The 22,044-nt window shown below is 35.0% G+C and overlaps 1 protein-coding gene across 1 annotated transcript; it reads left to right on the top strand.

Moving 5' to 3' along the window:
• The first annotated feature begins 15,776 nt into the window (after nucleotides 1–15,776).
• LOC111366339 (telomere repeat-binding factor 4-like) lies at nucleotides 15,777–21,602 on the top strand. Its single transcript, XM_022987089.1, has 6 exons — nucleotides 15,777–15,969; nucleotides 16,818–17,032; nucleotides 19,400–19,484; nucleotides 20,561–20,644; nucleotides 21,019–21,289; nucleotides 21,384–21,602. Exons 1-6 carry the CDS (start codon nucleotides 15,820–15,822, stop codon nucleotides 21,413–21,415), a joined length of 837 nt encoding a protein of 278 aa, XP_022842857.1. The 5' UTR covers nucleotides 15,777–15,819; the 3' UTR covers nucleotides 21,416–21,602.
• The last annotated feature ends 442 nt before the right edge of the window (nucleotides 21,603–22,044 follow it).

Genomic DNA, 22,044 nt, shown 5'->3' with positions numbered 1-22,044 from the left:
TGTAATTATAAGCCAAACTATTCAACTCACAAAAATTTTAGGTAGGCAATTAATAATAATACACTCTCCCAAACTTAAACTAAATATTGTCCTCAATGTTAAACTTAAAGGAAAAGGAGGACTTCACTGAAGTATCAGTATTGCTTATGATGTTGTGGTGCCTTGGTGTTACATTTGATTGACTCTTCTTCCACATTCTCCTCCCAAATTTGAGATTTGTCTCGTGTTCTCCTTGTCAATGTTGGTTTAAGTGTTTCGCGACATTATATGCTTGAAAAATCAAATTTGAAATATTATATACATGGAACAAGGTTTACTTAGCAAATACCCCATACCTAAATATTTGATTGTCCTCAAACAAAACTTTCATCTAAATAACAAAGAACACACAAGCATGCAAAAGATAATTAGTTGGACAATCAAGCTTTTTACTTCATGATTTGAGATTTTGATGTTTATTCCACAAACATGCTTCAAAGTCACAATACCATATCAATATCTACTCTTCTAGTGCAAAATCGGCGTGTGTGTGTGTGAGAAGAATAAAGTAATCAACCATGACTTTACAAGTTGTTTCGATTTTCGACCCTCTGTGGTTAAATATATTCTTACATTTCTCTTGTGATTCATACACCCTCAATTTACACTTTTTCACTCATTCCCAGTTAGTAACCTAAGATTGAATATTTCATTACTATCCTCACCCTTTCGAGTTCAGGTGGACGTTACTAGTTGCAATTCAATACTTCAGTGAATAGAGATTCTCCAATTATTTGATTTCTTCGACCGCTATGACTCAACTAGCTAATTATCCTTCATTGAAAGTCAAATTCCCTCAAATAAGTGTTAATGCTTAATCAAGATATTTAGTGCTTTTGCTCTTTTCATACACTTGCTTTTTCTATTTTTCACATTTTTTTTTCATTCTCTCAATTAAACTTTCTAGATGATCCCTGTAGTAGGCTTTAGGCTGATAACTTCCAAATTAAATGATTTTAGGGCACCAAATTTTAAACACCCTTACAGACTTACTGACCCGAGTCAAAAATACTTCGAAGAGAACCAATTTTTGTCTCAAATGCAACTTCATCTTTTATTGCTTTTTAAATAACCCATGTGGTGAGTTTTAGGCCGATAACTCCCAAATCAGACAACTATAAGACACCAGATTTTAAGATACCATTGCAGGCTTAATTACTCGAGTCATGAAAACTTCAAAGAGAAGTTTTTAGATTTCAAATATATATGCCTTGATTAGATACCACTTTCACACACTTATTCAAACAAATCGGCCTCCAATTTAAGAGTTTCGCCTCGTTTTATCATGTTAATTTAAGACAATCCACACATAAGTTTTCACACTTGGAATCCAAATTCACATCCGTATCTTCCTACAACTGTAAAGTTATCCCCAAACTGCGCTAAATTAGGTCTAAGGATGAATAATTTACTATGGTTTAGGTAAAGCATCTATGTCCAATTAAATCAACCTATCTAACAAATGAATCAACTCGTTTCATTATAGTGCCAGACTCAAATCTAGTGCACGTATAATATCAAGTTTTGCAAGGTTAAGTTTTAATCAATCTAGCATGCATCATATCCACAGTTTACAAATCAACACCAAATCTCAAAGTAAAACGTAATTATAAGCCAAACTGTCCAACTCACAAAAAATTTAGGTAGGCAATTAATAATCATACACTCTCCCAAACTTAAACTAAACATTATCCTCAATTTAAACTTAAAAGAAAAGGAGGAAGACTTCCCTGAAATGTCAGTACTGCCTACGATGTTGTGGTGAATTGGTGTTGCATTTGATTAACTCTTCTTCCACATTCTTCCCCCAAATTTGAGATTTGTCCTGTGTTCTCCTTGTCAATGTTGGTTTGAGTGTTCCACGACATTATATGCTTGAAAAATCAAATTTGAAATATTAGATACATGGAACAAGGTGTACTTAGCTCAAACATCTAATAATCAACTTAGTTATTCAATGATCTATGGGTAAACGGGATATGGGTGATGACTTCTAAATACACTAATAAATAAACTAACTATCCTATAACTTGAAAATAAAATAAATTAAAAAAGAAAGCTTGGGCTGCCTATGAAGAAGCGCTTAATTTAAAGTCTTTAGCTAGACTTTTGCACAAGTGCTTCATGGCACTTTGAATATGGCTTTGGAGCTCCTGCTTAGCTTGCCTAATTTGAATTTATTCTCTATCTCATACGTCTTCCAAAATCGTACATTTTCCTTTTGAATATGGTATGATCTGCCTAAATTGCTCGCTTCGAACTCAAACAAAAATAGTTCGATCTTCTCATCGTCTTTAATCACAAATTAAATGAAGTTAGATGTTTATACGCTAATCCCATCCTCATTGAATGCAACTAATTCATCTGGCTCCTTCATGATTAATTCCTCTATTTCTACATGTTTTGTATCTTTAGTCACTAGTTCTTCGGGTTGAATAAAATCCTTCGTCGACATGTTATTTAGCTTGGTCGGAATTATTTGATCTTCAATCTTTTTACATTTTTGCATGATGATATCTCCCTTAATTATTTCACTGTAATCAAAATATTCTTTATATGGATAATCGAAGATACGTTTTCTCACTTCCATTGGAGTTGTCAAATACGAGTAATTTTTAGTATAATGAAATGCACCAAAGTATTCACATGTCGGTCTGATCTCTTGATAAAAAATTAATTTGATGTTTAATCCCTTTGGCCAACCATCCTTATCAAATTCGATAAACTGATCATATCCCCACCTTCTAAGTTCATGTCTAATTAGGAATTCTCCAAAGAACACGTCACCTTCATTTAAGTTGGAATCAATCATTGTGAACTTTTTACCTCTTGCTTCTTTTCATTCATTGTCAATAGAGCAAAGAAAACAAGTAGATCAATTAAAAAAAGAGAAAAAAAATCAAGCAAAAGTAAGAAATAACCAAACCAATATTAAAGAAAAATAGTCCCTGACAACAACATCAAAAACTTGTTTTCAATTTTATTTTCGCAAGTGTACGGATTGTAACAAGTAGTAAAGTTGACCTAAAAGTCCAAATATCGTTCCCACGAGGACTAATATTTAATAATTAGTTCAATTATTCCTAACTTTAATTTGATCAAATAAACAAAGAATTCGATGCTGTGATTTTTGATACAACTATTTGAAAATATGTGGATACACACAAAGAGTGATTTAGAACTTAAATAATGAACAAAAGTTATGGTAGAATAATTTCACCTATTGATCACATTTACATCTTAAATTAAGATTCACATCTAATGTAGTGTTCGGTCAAATTCTCTTATTATATTCAATTTACTCCTCTCGAGTTCTCAATTAATGTGTGGAACTTCATAAAGTGTGAGAGTTTTCGTATTTATAAGTCCCCTGCAATGTAAAGAATAAGGTTGCGCCGTAACTCGATGCTGTATCCAAATATGGGGTGGTGCCGATGTGCCACGGGCGCCACCTTTCCAATACCTCTCGGCGCCGCGAGGCCGAGGTTCATGGCTTATGGGGCACCCTGGCGCCCATACTCTATTTTTTCCTTAGTTTCTAACACTTTGGTGCCACTTGTCCCGCCTTTGCATTGCCTATTTTACCCCTATATCACAACTCATTTTCCATCCATGCCACTAACTTCATTTAATGATCCTTCTTTGTGTCCTTCGCCATCTTGATAAACCTATAAAACAACATTAATAAACACATTAAAAATGTTCCATACTCGTGAAATCTAGCTTACTATCAAGTAAAAATTGGCTTAAACTTGTGAGTAAAACACACTCGTCAAATACCCTCAAATTTAACCATTTGCTAGTCCTTGAGCAAACACAATAAAAGAAACTAACTAAAGACACAAACAACGATTTAGTCGGATGGCTCGCCCTTTGGCTCAACATTGAGAACATTATGTCACATTCGTGAACGGTTTCTAGATCGCAATACAAGAGCTAACTATTCACTTATTCCTTGGAAAATAGTAGTGTGTGTGTAGTCAAGTGTAACGCTGTACATTCACAAGTTGGTTCACTACCCAACCCTTTGTGGTCATTTATTTCCTTTCTTCGCTTGTGAGATTCACACACCCCCAAACTTGTTTTTTTTTATTCTCTCACCATGGTACGATTATAAGATTTTAATCTTATTTGTTAATGTCTCACACTGCTCTAATTTGGTTTAGCTCTACTGGTTATGTTAATAACTTATTCATGTAATGATTTTCCTAAATTATGAACGTTTCAATAGTCTAGTTTATACAAAGTGATCCAAACCCTCTAGATATTTATGTCCTCAAATTCAGTTCTCTTGTGCACTTGTATACAAACACTTTTCTCATACTTTTTTTTTGTTTTTTTTTACCTCACCATTTTTTTCTCTTCTTGACTCTTGTAGCGAATGTTAGGTCGATAACTCCCAAGTCAGACGACTTTAAGGCACTAGGTTTCTATAGACCCCTATGGACTTAATAACTTGAGTAAAAAAGGTGCAGGCATGAGGAGTAGCTAAATGAATGCAATGCTTCCTTTCTATAAAATTAAGAGAAATTTATAAGGGATAGATCTCTAGCATGTGGTTATCACCAAGCTTATACCAAAAAGTTAAATACACTCCACACAACCTTTTAACATGCACGAAATTAGCACAGTCTTAAATTATTTCTTTTACCAAGTAGAACGCCCCAAATCATTAAACAAATGGTCAAAAGGTGTTGTGAATCACGGGGTATAAGGTCAAATATCTAAGTTATCAATTCTGCATATGCATATGAACCATCATGTTCTTATACAACGCTAAACTTAATACTCGTGCATAAATATTACACTGCTTCACATAAATAAGTAAAAATAAACCAACTCAAGCATATAAATCTTCCACAATCCACAAACTAACACATGCTCTCAAATATATTCATCATAGCTGAGAAAATCATCCGACTCACACAAGCACATAAAAGAACTTTTTTTTGCCTACATTCACACAAAATGAAATAATAGTTACACATTCGTATGACTCAAACAAAAGAAATGATAGCCAATAACTCAAATGATTGACCCCCCAAACTTAAATCATGCATTGTCCCCAATGTAAAAATAAAAGTAAAAGAAGGGGGTAAGACTTCCCTGAAATCATCTGTGGGTGTCATCGCCATCATCCTGGTGAGATGGATCCGGATTGGCTGGATACGGTGGATATGTTGCCTGAGGCAAAAATGACAAGTTGGGATAAGTGGAAGCCAACACTGAAAGGAACTCATTTTGGTATTGAAATTGAGTATGCATGGAGTTTTGTAACTGCAGATACTGATTGGTCATAGAGGGTTGCAATTGCTCCAAATGATGCTGAAGTCCATCATATCGTTCTTGACTCCGTGCTTCCAGGTCATCGTACCTTTGGGTCAGCTGCAGCTGTAAAGCCTCAATCTACCCAGAAATATCATCAGTTTCGGAACTAGCAGGTAGAGGATGACTAGGTCAAGATGGCCGGGCCTCGGTACCCTGTGATTGAACATTGGGAAAGACTAGCTTGGTAGAGAATTACCAAATTAGCTTATTAGTCATGGCAGATTTAGGGTGAACTATCACCTCAGTTGGAGAAGCTAAAATTCCTTCTCTTCTACATATGGCATAGATTGAGGATGGATAGCCCAAACCAACAGTTGTAGCTCTTCTTAGTGACCACAAGAAATTGGTTTGAATAACTGTACCCACATCCATGCTTAGGCCTCACTGAATCACATAATTTAATAATGCCCGATCCTTAGTCACTTCACTGATATTATTGCTGAGCAAAAGTTTACCACATATGAAATAGTACCATTACTTGCATTTCGAAAACATGCCCACAACTAGAAAGTTGGTGACATCAGAGCTGGATCGTTTCCACGTGACTTCAGGATGGGCTAACTCTCTAAGTATAACATTCGAATCAATTTCTCCTCTATCACGCAGTCTTGAAAAGTCATCCTCGTCAATATCTGGCAGTCTATAGTACCAATTTATTGTGGTTCTATTAAAATGGATCCACTCTCCTCTGACATAAATTTTCAAGCCCTGGTGCTCCTTAGCATTTGCATAGAATTCCCGCACTACTGGTATCAGTCCTAGCTGTGGTTGCTTTACAAACTCTCCCAATTTCTGTCCTCAATTTGTTCCCGTCTATAAAGCTCCAGATCATCAAATCCTCACTCTGGAATATAGTTCTTGTGTACAACCTTGTCATGGTATCTGCGCTCTGCTTTCTCACTCACAAATTTGCTGGTATCAAAAGTGCTTGATGAGGATGTTGAGGCCTTCGATTTCTTTTTTGGCGACATTTTGTACTATAACAACTAATCACCTCTAACCACTTAATTCTGCACCGAGGTACTACAATGACATTAAACACAAAGGTAAAGTGATCAATTGGTGCCCATTAAGAAGTAAGAGTCATTGGGGACATTTCATCAAACACCTTACATGCAAATCATAATTCATATATTCAATCTCTCCCAAACTTAAGACTAGGTAAAAAAATCACAATCCCCAATTGTTATGGCAACAAAATCCACCACAACCCACTAGAAATTTTATATACCAAACATGTGTTGGGATACATTAAGCTTAAATTACCACTACAAACCAAAACACATATAAACACATACCTTGAAACTTGTAGCAAGCCCAATATGTTGATGGTATGTAGATAAGATTAATCAAGACATGAAGTCGTGAGGAGTTGTGTGTAAAAGAAATTACAAGTGAAGTATAGATGAAGGAAAAAAGTGAGGGATTGAGTTAGCGTGAAATGGATTTGGGGAAAATTTAAAATTGAAGGGGGATGAGGATATAAAATCTATAGATATGAATATGTAGGAGGAAAATAAAATAAGAAAAGAAAATGAAATTGAAAATAAATAAATAAATAAAGAAGAACAATAAAAAATTAAAAAGGGAGAGGGTGATTTACCCATGGTGCCCTGAAGTGGCACCACAGCGCCAGGCTGCGTTTTTTTTTTTTTTAAATAAATACATCCTTTATTGTTATTATCATCCCTATGTGCGGTGTAGTTTGGTTTCCATCTTCCATTCACAAAATGTAATTCCCACTTGAGAGTTGTCCAAAAAAAAAAAAAAAAAAAAAAGGTGTTACGACTTTGGTCTAGACTGTCAAAAAAGCAGAAAGTTAAAAGATAAATTAAGAAACAAATAAAGGGAAAAAAAAGCTTGGGTTGCATTTTAAGAAGCGCTTCTTTAGAGTCATTAGCTGGACTTAGTGCCACGTTCATTTTGGTACAGCTGGGGCAAGCTCTCTTTAGATGTGGAGAAATCTTCCACATAGTACTTGATGCGTTGGTTATTTACTTTCAAGTTTCCCTTTGTTGGATGGTGTAGTTCAACTGTGCCCTAGGAAAACACCTGAGAGATTGTAAAAGGGCCGGACCATCTAGATTTTAATTTTCCTGGAAAAGCTTAAGCCTGGAATTTTACAATAGCACTTGATCTCTTACTCTGAAAATTCGTTGCCTGATGTTCTTGTCATGCCATTGTTTCGTCCTTTCCTTATAGATGGATACATTATCATATGCTTCTCTTCTAAATTCCTTCAATTCATGTAACTGTAATGTTCTTGTTTCTCCAGGTTTTTCAAGGTCCATGTTTAATTGCTTCAACGCCCAATACACTCTATGCTCAAACTCCACTGATAAGTGGCATGCTTTTCTAAAGATTAGTTAGTATGGAGACATTCCAATAGGTGTCTTGTAAGCAGTACGATATGCCCATAAAGTATCGTCCAATTCTTTGACCAATCCTTGCGAAATGCATTCACAGTGAGCTCTAGAATTCTCTTCAATTGTCTGTTCGGGGGTTTCTACCTGTTCACTTGTCAGAGGGTGGTAAGGAGTGGCAATTCAATGTTATACACCGTACTTATACAGCACTGCCTGGAATAACTAATTGTAGAAAGTTAGTTGCACCATAACTTGTTATGGCCCTATGTGATCCATAGTGGTTAAAAATTTGTTTCTTTATAAAGTCCACCACCACTCTTGCATCATTTGTAGGCAATGCTTTAGCTTCTACCATTTAGAGACATAGTCCATTGTCACTAGGATGTACAATTGTTGTAAAATGATGAAAAATGACCCATAAAATCAACCTCCCAGACATAAAATATTTCTACCTCCAAAATGTTGTTAAGTGGCATCTCATGACGAGCTAATATGTTACCTGTACTCTAACACTTATTACATGACTTGCAGAAACTGTGGCAGTCCTTAAATAGTGTAGGCAAAAAGAAACCACATTGAAGCACTTTTGCTGCTATTTTAGTGAGGCCAAAGTGTCCTCCATAAGTTGAAGTATGAACCCATGAAAGGATCAGTTTCATCTCATCCTCTGGCACATATCTCCTAATGATCTGGTCTGAACCTCTCTTGTATAAATTTGGATCATCCTAATAATAGAATTTTGCTTCATGAAGCAACTTCTGCTTCTGCTAATAGGTGAAATTTGGATCCACATAGCTACTAGCTAAGTAAGTAACAATGTCTGCATACCATGAAGCCTTCTCTATTTGCAATAACTGTTTATCTGGGAAGATTTCATTAATATCCACGTCATCTGAATCATGCATTGCTCTATCTTTGATAATCGATCCGCTGCCTAATTTTCTGTTCCTTTTTTATTACAAATCTCGATGTCAAATTCTTACAGCAACAAAACCCATCAAATCAACCGTCGTTTCCCATCCTTCTTCTCAAACAAATACTTCAACACCGCATGGTCTGTATAGACTATCACCTTGGACCAAATCAAATAAGAACAGAATTTGTCAAAAGCAAAAACCACTACGAGCATTTCCTTTTCAGTTGTTGCATAGTTGATCTGAGCATCTGTCAATATTTTGCTGGCGTAGTAGATAACATGAAATACCTTTCCTTTGCATTGCCCAAGCACTGGCCCCATTGCAAAATCACTTGCATCACACAAGAGCTCAAAAGACAATTCCCAATCTGTTGCCACTATTACAAGTGTTGATGTCCTTTTTCTTTCAAAGTGTTAAAGTCTTCTAAACACTCATCATAAAAATTAAACGATACATCCTTCTCTAGTAGGTTACACAGCGGTTTTGTAAGCTTTGCAAAGTCTTGAATAAATCATCCGTAGAACCCTGCACGTCCCAGAAAACTTCTGATGCCCTTTATTGAATTAGGTGGCTGCAATTTCTCAATCACATGTAGTTTGGCTTTGTCCACCTCGATGCCCTGTGCAGAAATTCTAACCCAATACTATTCCCTTTGTTACCATGAAATGACATTTTTCTCAATTAAGCACGAGGTTATTCTCTTTACATCCTTATAATACAAGAGCTAACCGATCCAAGCAGTCATCAATGAATCTCCAAACACAGAAAAATCATCTACGAAAATCTCAATGTACTTTTTCTACCATATCAGAAAAGATGGCCATCATGCACCGTTGAAAGGTTGCCGGCGCGTTGCATAAACCAAAACGCATCCTTCTAAACGCAAAAGTTTCATAGCGGCATGTGAATGTTGTTTTCTCTTGGTCTTCTAGAGCAATAACTATTTGATTGTACCATGAATATCCGTCTAGAAAGCAGTAATGAGAATGACCTGCCAACTTTTCCAACATCTAATCAATGAATTGCAATGGAAAATGGTCCTTTCTAGTTGCATTGTTTAGCTTCATGTAATCTACACATACTCTCCACCCTATCACTAATGTGTTAATATCAGCTCGTTATTCTCATTGTTCTCCACTGTGATTCCACCCTTTTTAGGCACAATATGCACTGTACTCACTCATGAACTATCAGTTATGGGATAAATTATTCATGCATCCAACAATTTCAGCACTTCTTTTCGCACTGCTTCTTTCAAGGTTGGATTTTACCTCTGATGTCAGTTATTGTCCATCCAATTGTCGTTTTGTACTGCCTGAGTACCTCCAACAATTTATTCTATCTTCCCTTGTCATGTCATTCACAATCATTACTAGAAGTGTTGCACAATCTCCTAAATATGTATAACAGAGATGTGAAGGTAAGGGTTTTAGTTCAAAAATGGGTATCTTTTCCATTGAGAGTACCAGAGGTGAAGAGTTGTCACCAAGAGATTCATACTGCCAATGTCTCATTCCTATTAGTTGCTCGGCCAAGTTGACAACATATTAAGCTTTTTCTACATTTGTTGCTTTCGATTGTGCAACTTCTGCCTCACAAAGATTTGTTTAATGCTCCATCTCAAATCTATTTGCCATAAGCTCTTCAAGAACATCTACTTGACAACAAGCGTCTGAAGTCAATAGATTTTTCATCGCTTTAAACACATTGAATATGACTTGCTTATTGTCCATCCAAAGAATCATCTTTCCATCGTAAACATCAATCAGCACTCTTCTGGTAGCCAAGAAGGGTCTTTCCAAGATTAGAGGAATGTTTGAATCTCCTCCATGTCCAAAATGATGAAGTCAGTCGAAAAAATGAATTTGTCAACTTTGACTAGTACATCTTCAATAATCTCCTTTGGTCGTTTGACCAATCTGTCAGCCAGTTGCAAAGAGATTGTTGTAGATTTTGCTTCTCCTAACCCAAGACACCCGTAAATAGAGAGAGACATAAGGTTAACACTGGCACCCAAATCACATAAAGAATGTTCAAAATAATTAGAACCAATTGTGCAAGGTATCGTGAAATTCCCTGGGTCTTTTAGTTTGGGAGGTAGCTTTCTCAATAGAATTGTACTGCACTTCTCGTTCAGGCAGGCTGTTTCATGTTTTTCTAGCTTCCTTTTGTTAGACAGGATTTCCTTCAAGAATTTAGCATGGCTAGACATTTGGGCAGTTGCATCTGCAAATGGAATATTGATGTGTAGTTTCTTAAAAATGTTTGCTACTTTAGCTGGTGGGAAGAATTTGTTGCAAAATTTCCTGATCAGTTCTTCCCATGTGGTAATACTTCCATTAGGTTCGACATTCAGCGATTCCATTGTAGCATCTCTCAGCATATAAAGGAATAATCGCAGCTTGATGGCGTCCTCATTAACCTCGGGTGCGTGACAATTCTGACAATTCCTGAGAAACATGGAGATGTGTGTGTGTTTGGATTCTCATGAGGTAGCCCATAGAATTACAAAGTGTTACTCATCAAATTAATCAAATCAGCCCGTATCTGAAAGTTGTTTACCCCAAAATCTGGATACACAATACTGGACTATGTAGGTGCTACTATAGGTGTTAAGAATATAGACACTAGCAAGTCCCCTTCATTTACTTCTCTTTCTTTTCCTCTTGTTGTTGATTTCTTGCGGACATTTGTCCAATTGACTGTATAAGGATTGGATTGTTTAGATTGTCGGTCATCTGATATTGCTGTTTTTATTTGTATTCCCTGCGTTATCGTCTGAAGGTACGTTCTATTTTTGAATCAAACGGTTCAAGATCGTCGCCTTGGACACGAAGCATACAACAAACACTTTTCTCTGAAAATAAAGAAAATAAACGAATCCAATAACATTTAAAAGTAAATTAAAATTAAGACTAAACGTAATAGTCCCCGATAACGGCGCCAAAAACTTGTTGTCAATTTTATTTCCGCAAGTGTACGAGTTAAGAGTCCGGATATCGTTCCCACGAGGACTACTATTTAATAATTTAATTATTCCTAACTTTAACACAATTATTTGAAAATATATGGACGCACACAAAGAGTGATTTAGAACTTAAATAATGAATAGACTTTAGGACACAATAATTTCACCTATTGATTACCTTTACATCTTAAATTAAGATTCACATCTAATATAGTGTTTGGTCGAATTCTCCTATTGTATTTAATTTACCCCTCTCGAGTTCTTATTAAGTCTATTTAACTAATTAAATTCCATGTCTCTATACAAATCTAACCTAGTTAAACGAGTTCTTTATCCTAGAAATTCAATTATGACCGCAATAATTAGTATAGGTATCTCTACTCGTTATACCATTTTATCAAATTTTACTATATGATTTAAATCCTAAACCCATATCTCTATTCATAAAGGATTCATGAAATCATCAAATTAGTGTTCAAGTAATTTAATGGATTAAATTTATAATAAAATCAACACATGAAACAATAAAGACTAGGAATCTTAAATAAAATATGTAAAGGGTCCCAAATTGGTTACATATTCGCCCTAACAAGAATTTTAGCTATTCAAAATCGAGGACGAAAAACAAATAAAAATAGTGGAGTCTATCATCAGGTTTTGAATTTAGATGTGGGGGAGTGGATAAATCTTGCACCAAATTCTTCTTCTCATTCCAAATCTAGATTTTCAACCCCTTGAATTGTTGTTTTTCTCCTCTTGAGCTTGCTCTCTAGTTCTCAAATTCTGTTCTTGCCTCCCAATGTGCAGAATCCCCTTCTCAAAGTGTGAAAATTGTGTTTATAAATGCCTTCTCGTGTGTGTAGAAAATAGGGTTTTTATGGATTTCAAAATGGGTCAAAAATGCGCCCTAGACGCACCCAAGCTTGGGTGAAAATTTCCGGCTGCGCTTCTTTCGGTATTTTTATCATAATTATTTCTCCCGATATTCGATTGAAATAATTCAAGATGCATTGAAAATCTAACTCAAAGGGCTACAACTTTGATTCAAACATCATTTTTTAAATTTGATCATTTCCTACGTCAATAATGGGTCTCAATATGTGGCTGAAACCGATGCATAACTTTTTTTGGTTGGAACTTGATGTGTGATCATACTTTGATTATATTTTATCTCTTTGACGTGTTTCTTTATCGAATTGACTCCGAGCAATCTTGAATCTTCATCATGAGGTCCAATACAACTTTTGAGTATTTGCACTTTAATCCTTAAACTTTGGATCTCTTACAACTTCACCATTTTCTCGAATTTTGCCCACTTTGGCTTCTTCCAATTTCTTGTACCATTATTGAATTTAACCTATTCAACACTCAATGCAATAATTTAGAACATAATTTATCCGAAAATTAACTAAATATCATTGTTTTAAAGTGTTGAATAAGTGTATAAAATACATTTATCAAAGAACATATATGATACAACCGTGTATCAAGTATCATGATAGCCAAGGGGGACCAAAAAAGGAAAAAAAAAAATTATACTGGATTGATAAATTAAAAAAAAAATCATGAAAAAATAAATTTCCCTTTAATTTTTTCTTTTTACCTTACAAATTTAATTGGGCTTAGAAACAAGCATGGGCTAAAGCCCATACCTCCCCTATGCCCCTGAAGATGGCTCAGCCAAGTCATAAAGTTGTAACATATATAAGTTATTGCACAAAGCCTCTTGTACATGGCTGTACAGGGCATCTCACATGAGGGTTGGACCCCACATGTGGACCCCATGTGTGGGGTCCACCCCATGCGTGTGTACGTGTACAGGCTCTGTGCAACAGAGCCTGTGCAGGTAGCACAGCCCTAAGTTATTTGACACATCTTGTCGAACACCTATGGAGTGCATGTAATCTCAAGTCTCGACCATGTTCGTTGCATGGAAATGATGAAGTATTGCATCTCAACTCGAATCAGCATATAAAAGCTTAAAATTTTCACAGTCGATAAATAATAGATAACATTGATCAGACAATTATAAAGAACATATAACCGTCTTGAAGGTGACTACTCAAACAGAAAATTTTCAGCAATCAACATTTCGAGTTCTCGTTTTGGGTTAGACAAATTGAGTGTCAAAACAAAGGTCACCACACCAATGACCTCTTTAGGTACAGCTTGCAATGACCTCTTAAGGATAGTTGTCCGGTTTTAGAAAACAATCCATTTAACTTTTAATTTCTACATATTTGGTCATTGAGCCCAACTTTCTAACTTTATTTAATCGAGTTCCCCATTAAATCATAAATTTTCAATTGGACCCTTACTAATTTTTTTAAATCTCGATGTTATATATTTTTGAATTTAAATAAATTCTAAAATAATGACATGAATTTTCTGAGCCTTACAACAAATATAAAAATTACTTCAATAGAGGTACGTTTCAATTCAATATTTTGTTTGTTTGGGATTTGATTGTGTCCTTGCATTGAAAGTCAGATGAACTATATTAGTGATATTAACCCAACAAAAGATGGTAGAAGTCATTATATTAGGATCTCCTAAAGAGATATATTAAATCATCAAGTTGTTCCAAATAGGGAAATTACATTATTGGCTTACTATAAAATATTCAATCCTCATTAGTCCTTGAACTTTAAAAATGAACAAATTAGTCTCCAACTTTAGAGTTTGTTGCACGGTCAATTTCAAAAGATGAAAATGACGTAAGTCATTTAAATTTTTGTTAAAGTGTCATTTCATGTTCAACTTTATAAAGTTAGGTTTTGTTTCGACTTGCATTAGTGTTCGAGAATTTGAAGTGAAACACGTTTTACACAATGATCTAGTCCATATATATATATACTCAATCCTGAATCCGCTCCTGATTTCACAAGGGTTATATTGTTACAATTTGTTCATAGAGACTAATTGTAGAAATAATGAATATTAAAGACCAACTTGCTTATTTTCAAAAGTTGGGGATCAATGGTGAAATTTCTTCCCATGTAGGTATATATAATTTTATGGGAAAATTGCAATTGAGGTACCAAACCTCTCGTTTATTAGTAGACTTTGCCCAAACCTTTAGTTTGTGCCACCGGAGATACCAAATCTTCAAAAAATTCACATCCGGAGTCCAAATTGACAGAAACTGTTAGTTTTTTTTGACTATTATTGATCAAAAATTAAATGTCTAACTAATTGTTGACTGATTTTTAAAGGGGCAAATGTGTAACTTTGTATTTTCATATAAAAAATTTATATAAAAGAATTATATTTAAAACCAAAAAATAAAAAACTACAATCATCATCTCCACTCACCCCCCCTCCACATCCCCACTTCCCCCTCCCCAGCGAAAACCAAAAACTAGTTTGGTAAATGAACAAAACCAGTTTGCACTTTCAAAATAACTAGCTGCGATGAGAATGACTCGTGAGAGGAGAAATGGGACGAGAATGAGAGGATATAGTTGGGATATTTGTAGGATTTGAGGGGTTGTTTGGGAAGAAATGGAATTGAAGGTTTTAAGGGAAGAGAGTAAAAGGGGGCAAAAAAAAAACCAGTAAATGAAATGGGCATTTAATGGATTTTTATCTTCTTTCTCCCAAAAAGTAGTCATACAAATGCACTGGTATTCGATGGGCTCTTGTTAATGGGCAAAGAAGGGTTTTTATTTTCTTTCTACCAGATTTTACTGATTTTTGGAGAGTGGGGAAAATGAGTTGCAAGGTTTGAAATTAGTTTTTGAAATTTCAATCAAGCTACCGGCGATGGTGAGGAAGTCAGTGAGATTCCAACTTTGATTTTATTGGGAAATACCTAGTTTTGGTTCTTGGTGGGTAGAGAAAATGACTTTTAGTTTTGGTTGGGTGGAGAAGATGACTATTTTTTATTTTTTTATTGTTTTATTTAAATTTTTTATATGAAAATGTAAAATTACACATTTACCCCATTAAAAATCAGTCAACAATTGGTCAGACCTTTAATTTTTGGTCAATAATAATCAAACTAACGGTTTCTGTCAATTTGGACTCCGGGTGCAAATTTTTTAAAGGTTTGGTACCTCCGGTGGCACAAACTAAAGGTTTGGGCAAAGTCTACTAATAAACGAAAGATTTGGTACCTCGGCTGCAATTTTCCCTAATTTTATAACACCAGCAGAGGAGTACGGGATTTTAAGCAGCGGCGGAGAGTATCGGCAAATTCATGGGGAATCCCAAGCAGAAGTGGACCTCCGAAGAAGAAGAAGCACTCCGGGCGGGCGTGGCGAAACACGGCGCCGGGAAATGGAAGAACATACAGAGAGACCCTGAGTTCAATCATCTCCTCTTTGCTCGCTCCAACATTGATCTCAAGGTAACTTTGAAGATAAAATCAATGTACGTATGCATTTGTGTGTATTTATGACTTTTTACTGCCAAATGTGTATATACGGCAGCATGTCCGTCAATCACTGATGTAAATAAAGAACGTTAATTAGAGGAGATTTTGATATTGATTCAAGGCGCGTGAAAGTTAGAGGAGGATTTAGTGTATCTTTTTTTAGCTATTATTGTGGTTAAACTAAAATTTGTTACGCAGGTATTAGTAGTTTGAATTTAGGGATGCTCCTGGTGGTGAATATGAGTTTCGTTGATAGCAAGTGTCGTCGAATACGCCCCCATTGAATCTTGGTGGGAAATGCTTCTACGATAAAAAAATTTTACTTTCTTTAATGGCAGTCGTCACTGAATTTTGCAAATAAGATAGCATTTTAACCCTATTGAAATTTTGGGGGAATGCTTCCACAGTAAGAATTTTACTTTTTCAATGTCAGAAGTCATAGTCGCACTTAATTTTGAAAAAGAAATAATATTTTTTTTTTTATCGATTTTCATTTTAGTTAGTGTTGTACTGTGCAATTTTATTAGATCAAATATTAGGGGTAGTGAGACTGATTTAACAGCAGAGAATATTTTTGTTTGCATGTATCTAGTTGGCTCCAGGCAGTCGTGGAAATATTTTTTCCTCCAATTTCACCTTGGCTTTATTTATGTTTGCAAATGATGTTTCTGCTATTTGTTCATGCAGTAAAGTTATACTCGAAGAATATTGTGAATTCATCACTATCAAATCACTGATGTCATTGCTTCAGCTTGATAAAAAATGCAGTTTCAAACAAAAAGTTAATATAGTTTTCTTGTGTTACTTATTTTCTCTCGCAGGATAAATGGCGGAATTTGAGTGTTGCCAATGGTCAAGGATCACGAGAAAAATCAAAGACGCCTAAAGCAAAGGGCAATCCTGCTGAGTCTCCTGCTACTCCCTTGCCCAATGTACAGACCCCTGCTTCTGCCACGCCACTGTCACAGGATGCTTCAATGGATGTGATTATGTTAGATTCTTCAAAACCCTTTCCTGAAGGAAATAATGCTTCAAAGTGAGTTATTTTTCCTCTGCTATTAAGATATTGTACATCATTTGTTTGCTTGCATATTATTTTATCAGGTAGGTCTGTCATTTTTTATGTATTTCCAACTGGTAAGTGTCATCTTGTGATAATTTGGTTTTGATTAACATCAAAGCTAAAGCGGAAAACGAAAAACTAGAAAAAATGGACCAGAAGTAAACTAACCATTTTTTTTTCCTTTTAGTTGTGCTGGTTTTCTTCGTAATTGGTCATCCAAATCGAGTTGTTTTACTTTGAACCTTGTTAAAGATAGAAATTCAGTGCAGCCAAATTCATGCTTAAAAAAATAGATACCAGTAATGCATTCAATTGTAGAATCTTGATTACAAGTCAGGATAGTCTTGTGTCTGTTCAGTTATTTTGTGTATTCACTAAATACCAGTGGTTGTCTTCTACTTTTTTTTTTCACTTATTTGGTGGAACATGCTGTTGGTGAATTACTGAAAACCCATAAGTCATTTGTTTTGATGCACTCATGAAGCAATTTCACTTCTATAATTCCTCACCTTTGCGACCATGTTGTCTGCCTTGCCTCTCTGAAATGCATGGGGCCTTCTTTCAATTTGCAACCAGATGTTGCCCGGCACTTAAATGAAATACATACCTATCCATGCATTAGATAAATTATTTGTATTTCATTGATATGGTTGAGTTTGGCAGTCACAATTGGAATTACTTGGAATAGATGATGGGTATATGCCTGAAGGGTACCTATCATATTGCTCTACTACTCCAGCAGTGAGTCTATAACAAAAGGAAGAATTAGTTACAGAAGTATTGCTAGCCTTTGTTCTAGCATTAGAATTAATGTCTTCTGGTGATTGGGCAGTCAAGTTTATAAACAAATCAACAAAAGAATAATGTAACTTAGACTAGTAAATCATTGCCAGTTTTTACATATTACTGTTTCTATGATACATAGGATTGGTTTAGTAAAAATATACATCATGAGATAGTGATTGGTCTAGATTAAGAGTTAATCAAGTTGTAACCCCAGATTAAGTTGATTGTGTAGAAATAGGTTGTTATGAAAATTTGTTGAACTCGGGAAGTTTCTAGACAGTCTTTGATAGGCTTTCTGAATAAGAGATGTTTACTTGGCTAATCTGTACATTAGCTATATGATCAAATCTTGTTGTAGACAGGTTCTGAATTTGCACAGCCTAATTTGTTGTGGGGACAGGTGGAGAGAAATTCACTATGGCTCTTTATTATGGTTAAATACAGTACATTAAGTCCTATATTCCCCTTCTTCTGGTTGCACAACCTGAAGGTTGAGTTCCATTAAGAATAAATTGTCAACTTTGATATTTTAACCTAACTGAGCAGTGCTGTCAGTAACATCATGAAATGCAACTTTGAGTTTCATTCAGGGCCATATGGTTTGTTAAGAGCCTGCCAAATTCCAGCGAAAGCATGCCCTTGGATGCTCTTTCTGAATGTAAACATTACAGTTGTAGAGTCAGGTCACGGAGGATTGATTCCCGAACTGTAGTTTGGAACTGTAGAATGTGACTACTATCAGTACAATAGCACTACCGTTTTGCCATGTTTGTTTTACAAAATACAGCAGAGCTAAATATATATTTAATTTTTGTTTTTCTGTTATTCCCTCATTTGGCAAGAAGCAATTGAAATTTTGGAAGGTGAAAGAAGATTTTTCTGCTTCCAGTCAACATCTATACTTCTCAATATGCTTCAGATTGATTTTAGAAATGTGTACTCTGCTTCTCCACTGGTTTACTGTGTGTTGGTTTTTTGTTCATCATTTTCCACTTAAGAGGGCTTCATAGCATGTTGATAAGAATGAACTAAGAAATTGAAATTTGATTTTTGAATCAATTCACTAGATGCATAAAGTATCTTATTCAAACTGGATGTAGTTATGCAAGTTGGATCAGATAGGTCAAAAATAAATTGCCTCCAACTCTTGCATATCAAGTATACCCAACCTAATTTTTTTTTTTTTGTAATCTGGTCTTGGCAGGTGATTGGGCCGAACTTTTGGTTTTAGAATTTTTGTGAGTGGTAGTTTAAGTTACCTTGGGTGAAAGTTACTAGTTGCTTTAGTTAATGAGGCGGGCCACGTTTTTATAAGAGAACGGAGTGGAGTAAATGCTGTATTCCAAAAATTTGATCGTTCAGTTTTTATCTTTGGGTTGATGGAGCTACAGCTCAGTTAAACTCATGAAGAAAGAGAAGAAATAAACCTAATTTTTTTACAGTTATTACCAACATCAATGTTCCTGCATCTTATTCAGTTAGTAGTACCTTTTTCTTTATGATTTATTACATCACTCATTTCTTGGATATATGGCATCCCTTCTTTGTTCTTAGGTACAATTCAATGATATATGAAGCACTCTCAACTTTGAAAGAACCAAATGGATCAGATTCCAGTGCACTTGCTAATTTTATAGAGGTATGATGAAATTTAGATAATCTCTATTCTATTTCTAAATTCGCGAGTCTTGTTGGGCGCCATAGTTTAGTTTTAGAGCTAATTTATTATAGTGTTTGAGCCTTTGAGATGTGTTTTTTGTCTGGTGGAAATCTGCTGGAAAATGTCTCTCGTGTTAGCCTTAATACAAGTTGCATCATATGTAATTGGCCAGATGGCAAATCCACTTTTGTACCATCTCAACTTTTACTATAATGAACTTAGCCACCGTTTGGCAAATTTATAAATGGTTTATAAATAGGAATAGCATTGGGTCCCATGAAATGTGTGGATAGTAATGTAAAATAGTTATGAATATGATTGAAATTAACGTTTGACTTTTGAGTGAATTTATAAATTGTGTCTAAACGTTTGGCTGAGATTTTGACTTTTAAAACTTATTTTTGCACTTCTAAAAAGATATTTCGATGTCAGTTGTGATCTCTTGTCCTTGCAAAGGACACTCAGTGATTGTAAATCTTTGATAGTATGATTATAATATGTCAACGAACTTTTCCTTACTCTTTATGGATTTCTGTTGGCACCAGTATTAATTCTATTGGTTATAATCCCGGACAGACTCTGTCACAACTCACAACTGTTCTGTACAAAAGTTTCTCTGGCTGTTTATTTTATTCCAGCTTACTGCATTTTTGTCCATTTCTGCAATTTTAAGAATTCCCATTTCTATGATTGGTCTCGCTTCTTGCGATACTGATGTGCCCACACTTGCATAGCCTTTATAAATTGTTTCAAAAGGCCATTGGTGGTTCTTTCATAACAAAAATATCATTTGGAACATCAAAATGCTATATATTTTTCATTTCTCTCGGCTTCTGCTTCAAAACACTTGACCATCTGTTGCTGAAATTAATCATGTTCAGATTTGACATCCTCATTTGAAAATTCTGTTAGTTGTGAATTGCATTTTGTGATAACTGATTATCCAATATCCTAACCATATCTCATGCTGAATATTCTATTGAGGTTTTCTTGCAAAACTTGAGCTGAAGAAAAGTAATAATATTTTTTTTGTGCGTGTTCCATAATTTGTGCAGCAAAGACATGAGGTACCCCAAAATTTCAAAAAGCTATTGAGTTCAAGACTAAGAAGGCTTGTGCAACAAGACAAACTTGAAAAGGTGAATTTTGTTAATTATATCATTCTTTGGGGATGTCTTTTGATTTTATGCTCCTTATTCTCAAAATTTATCGAAATTATTCGAAATGGAATAGTGTTCAGTAAATTTTAAGTAACATTCTCATTGAAGTAGCCTTCAGTAAGTTTCAACTTACTTTAGGTTATATGCTGAAACAATTCATCTTTTGAACAAAATGAGTTCTGTTATCTCTTGCGTTTCTTTGCTCATAATTTGATACAACCATTGAAATTATGGTCTGTTACCTATGGTAGTTGGACACGTTTTTCTATGCTCATTATGTTATGGATTTAACATACCTAAATCATGTCAACATTCTAACAATCCCACCTAATTTATGCAATTTCTAAATGCAGATTCAGAATTGCTACAGGATCAAACGAGATTCCTTGGCTGACACAAAAACCCTTACCACAGTACAGAAAGACTTCTGGCCTCAGAGTCGGAGCATTGGGTATCTGGGCGATACGGTGGAAGAAGCAGCAGTGGAGGCCGCCTATAAAATTGCAGAAGCAGAAAACAAATCTTTTGTGGCGGCCGAAGCTGTCAAAGAGGCAGAAAGGGTCTCAGGGATGGCTGAAGACATGAATTCTCTGCTGCAATTTGCACTGGATGTGTTCGAGCAAAGTAATATTGGAAATCCAGCTTCTTTGCCCTTTTTTTCCTTCTTTTTCTAAGTAAATTTTTTAATTTACCTCCGATTTTGTTTTCACATTTTCAGGTTTAAGTGGTGAAATTCTCCTGATGGCATAAGATCTCGGCTTGTGTACCCTGGATTCCTTCAGAAATTTGTAAATAAGTTACCATCTGGTTTTGTTTGTTACAATTACAGTAAATTTAATCTGGTGTTACATCAATTATATTATAATACTAGTTGAATGGATCTTGTTAAAAGATTCTATTATAATGAACTAGATTTTAAAGTATATGTCTTTCTTAATATCGTCTTTTATTGTTTAGTCTACCTTAAGAGTTATCCTATATTAGTATTGTTGTAGGTCGGAGCATGTTCATTTTTTTTTATATCAAGTGGGCAAATATTAAACCCAAAAGTTAACATGGTAAAATGCACAGTGTGGTATTTATAAGGGTGGTTATTGCCACCACAATTTATATTTAATTTATTTCGGACTCATTAGTACTTTTTAAAAAAATTTAGGACTATAATTTTAATTAGTTCTTTTTTATTTCCTTTTGTTTTATTATAGAGATGTTTACCACAATAATAATGTAAAATAAGGACGTCATGTGGTAATTATCCTTTTATAGATGAAATGAATAATGAAAAGTGCATAATATTTGTGAGTTTTGCGAAAGTGAAAATTACATGGTAGCAGGTCTTTGAAGATCACAATTCAAAAATCAAGGACCAAGTTTAATTG

This window comes from Olea europaea, chromosome 17, assembly GCF_002742605.1.
Source record: "Olea europaea var. sylvestris chromosome 17, O_europaea_v1, whole genome shotgun sequence".
In the NCBI taxonomy this organism is placed as follows: Eukaryota; Viridiplantae; Streptophyta; class Magnoliopsida; order Lamiales; family Oleaceae; genus Olea; species Olea europaea.
Note: the sequence above shows the minus strand (reverse complement) of the source record. Positions and strands in the feature narration are given on the sequence as shown.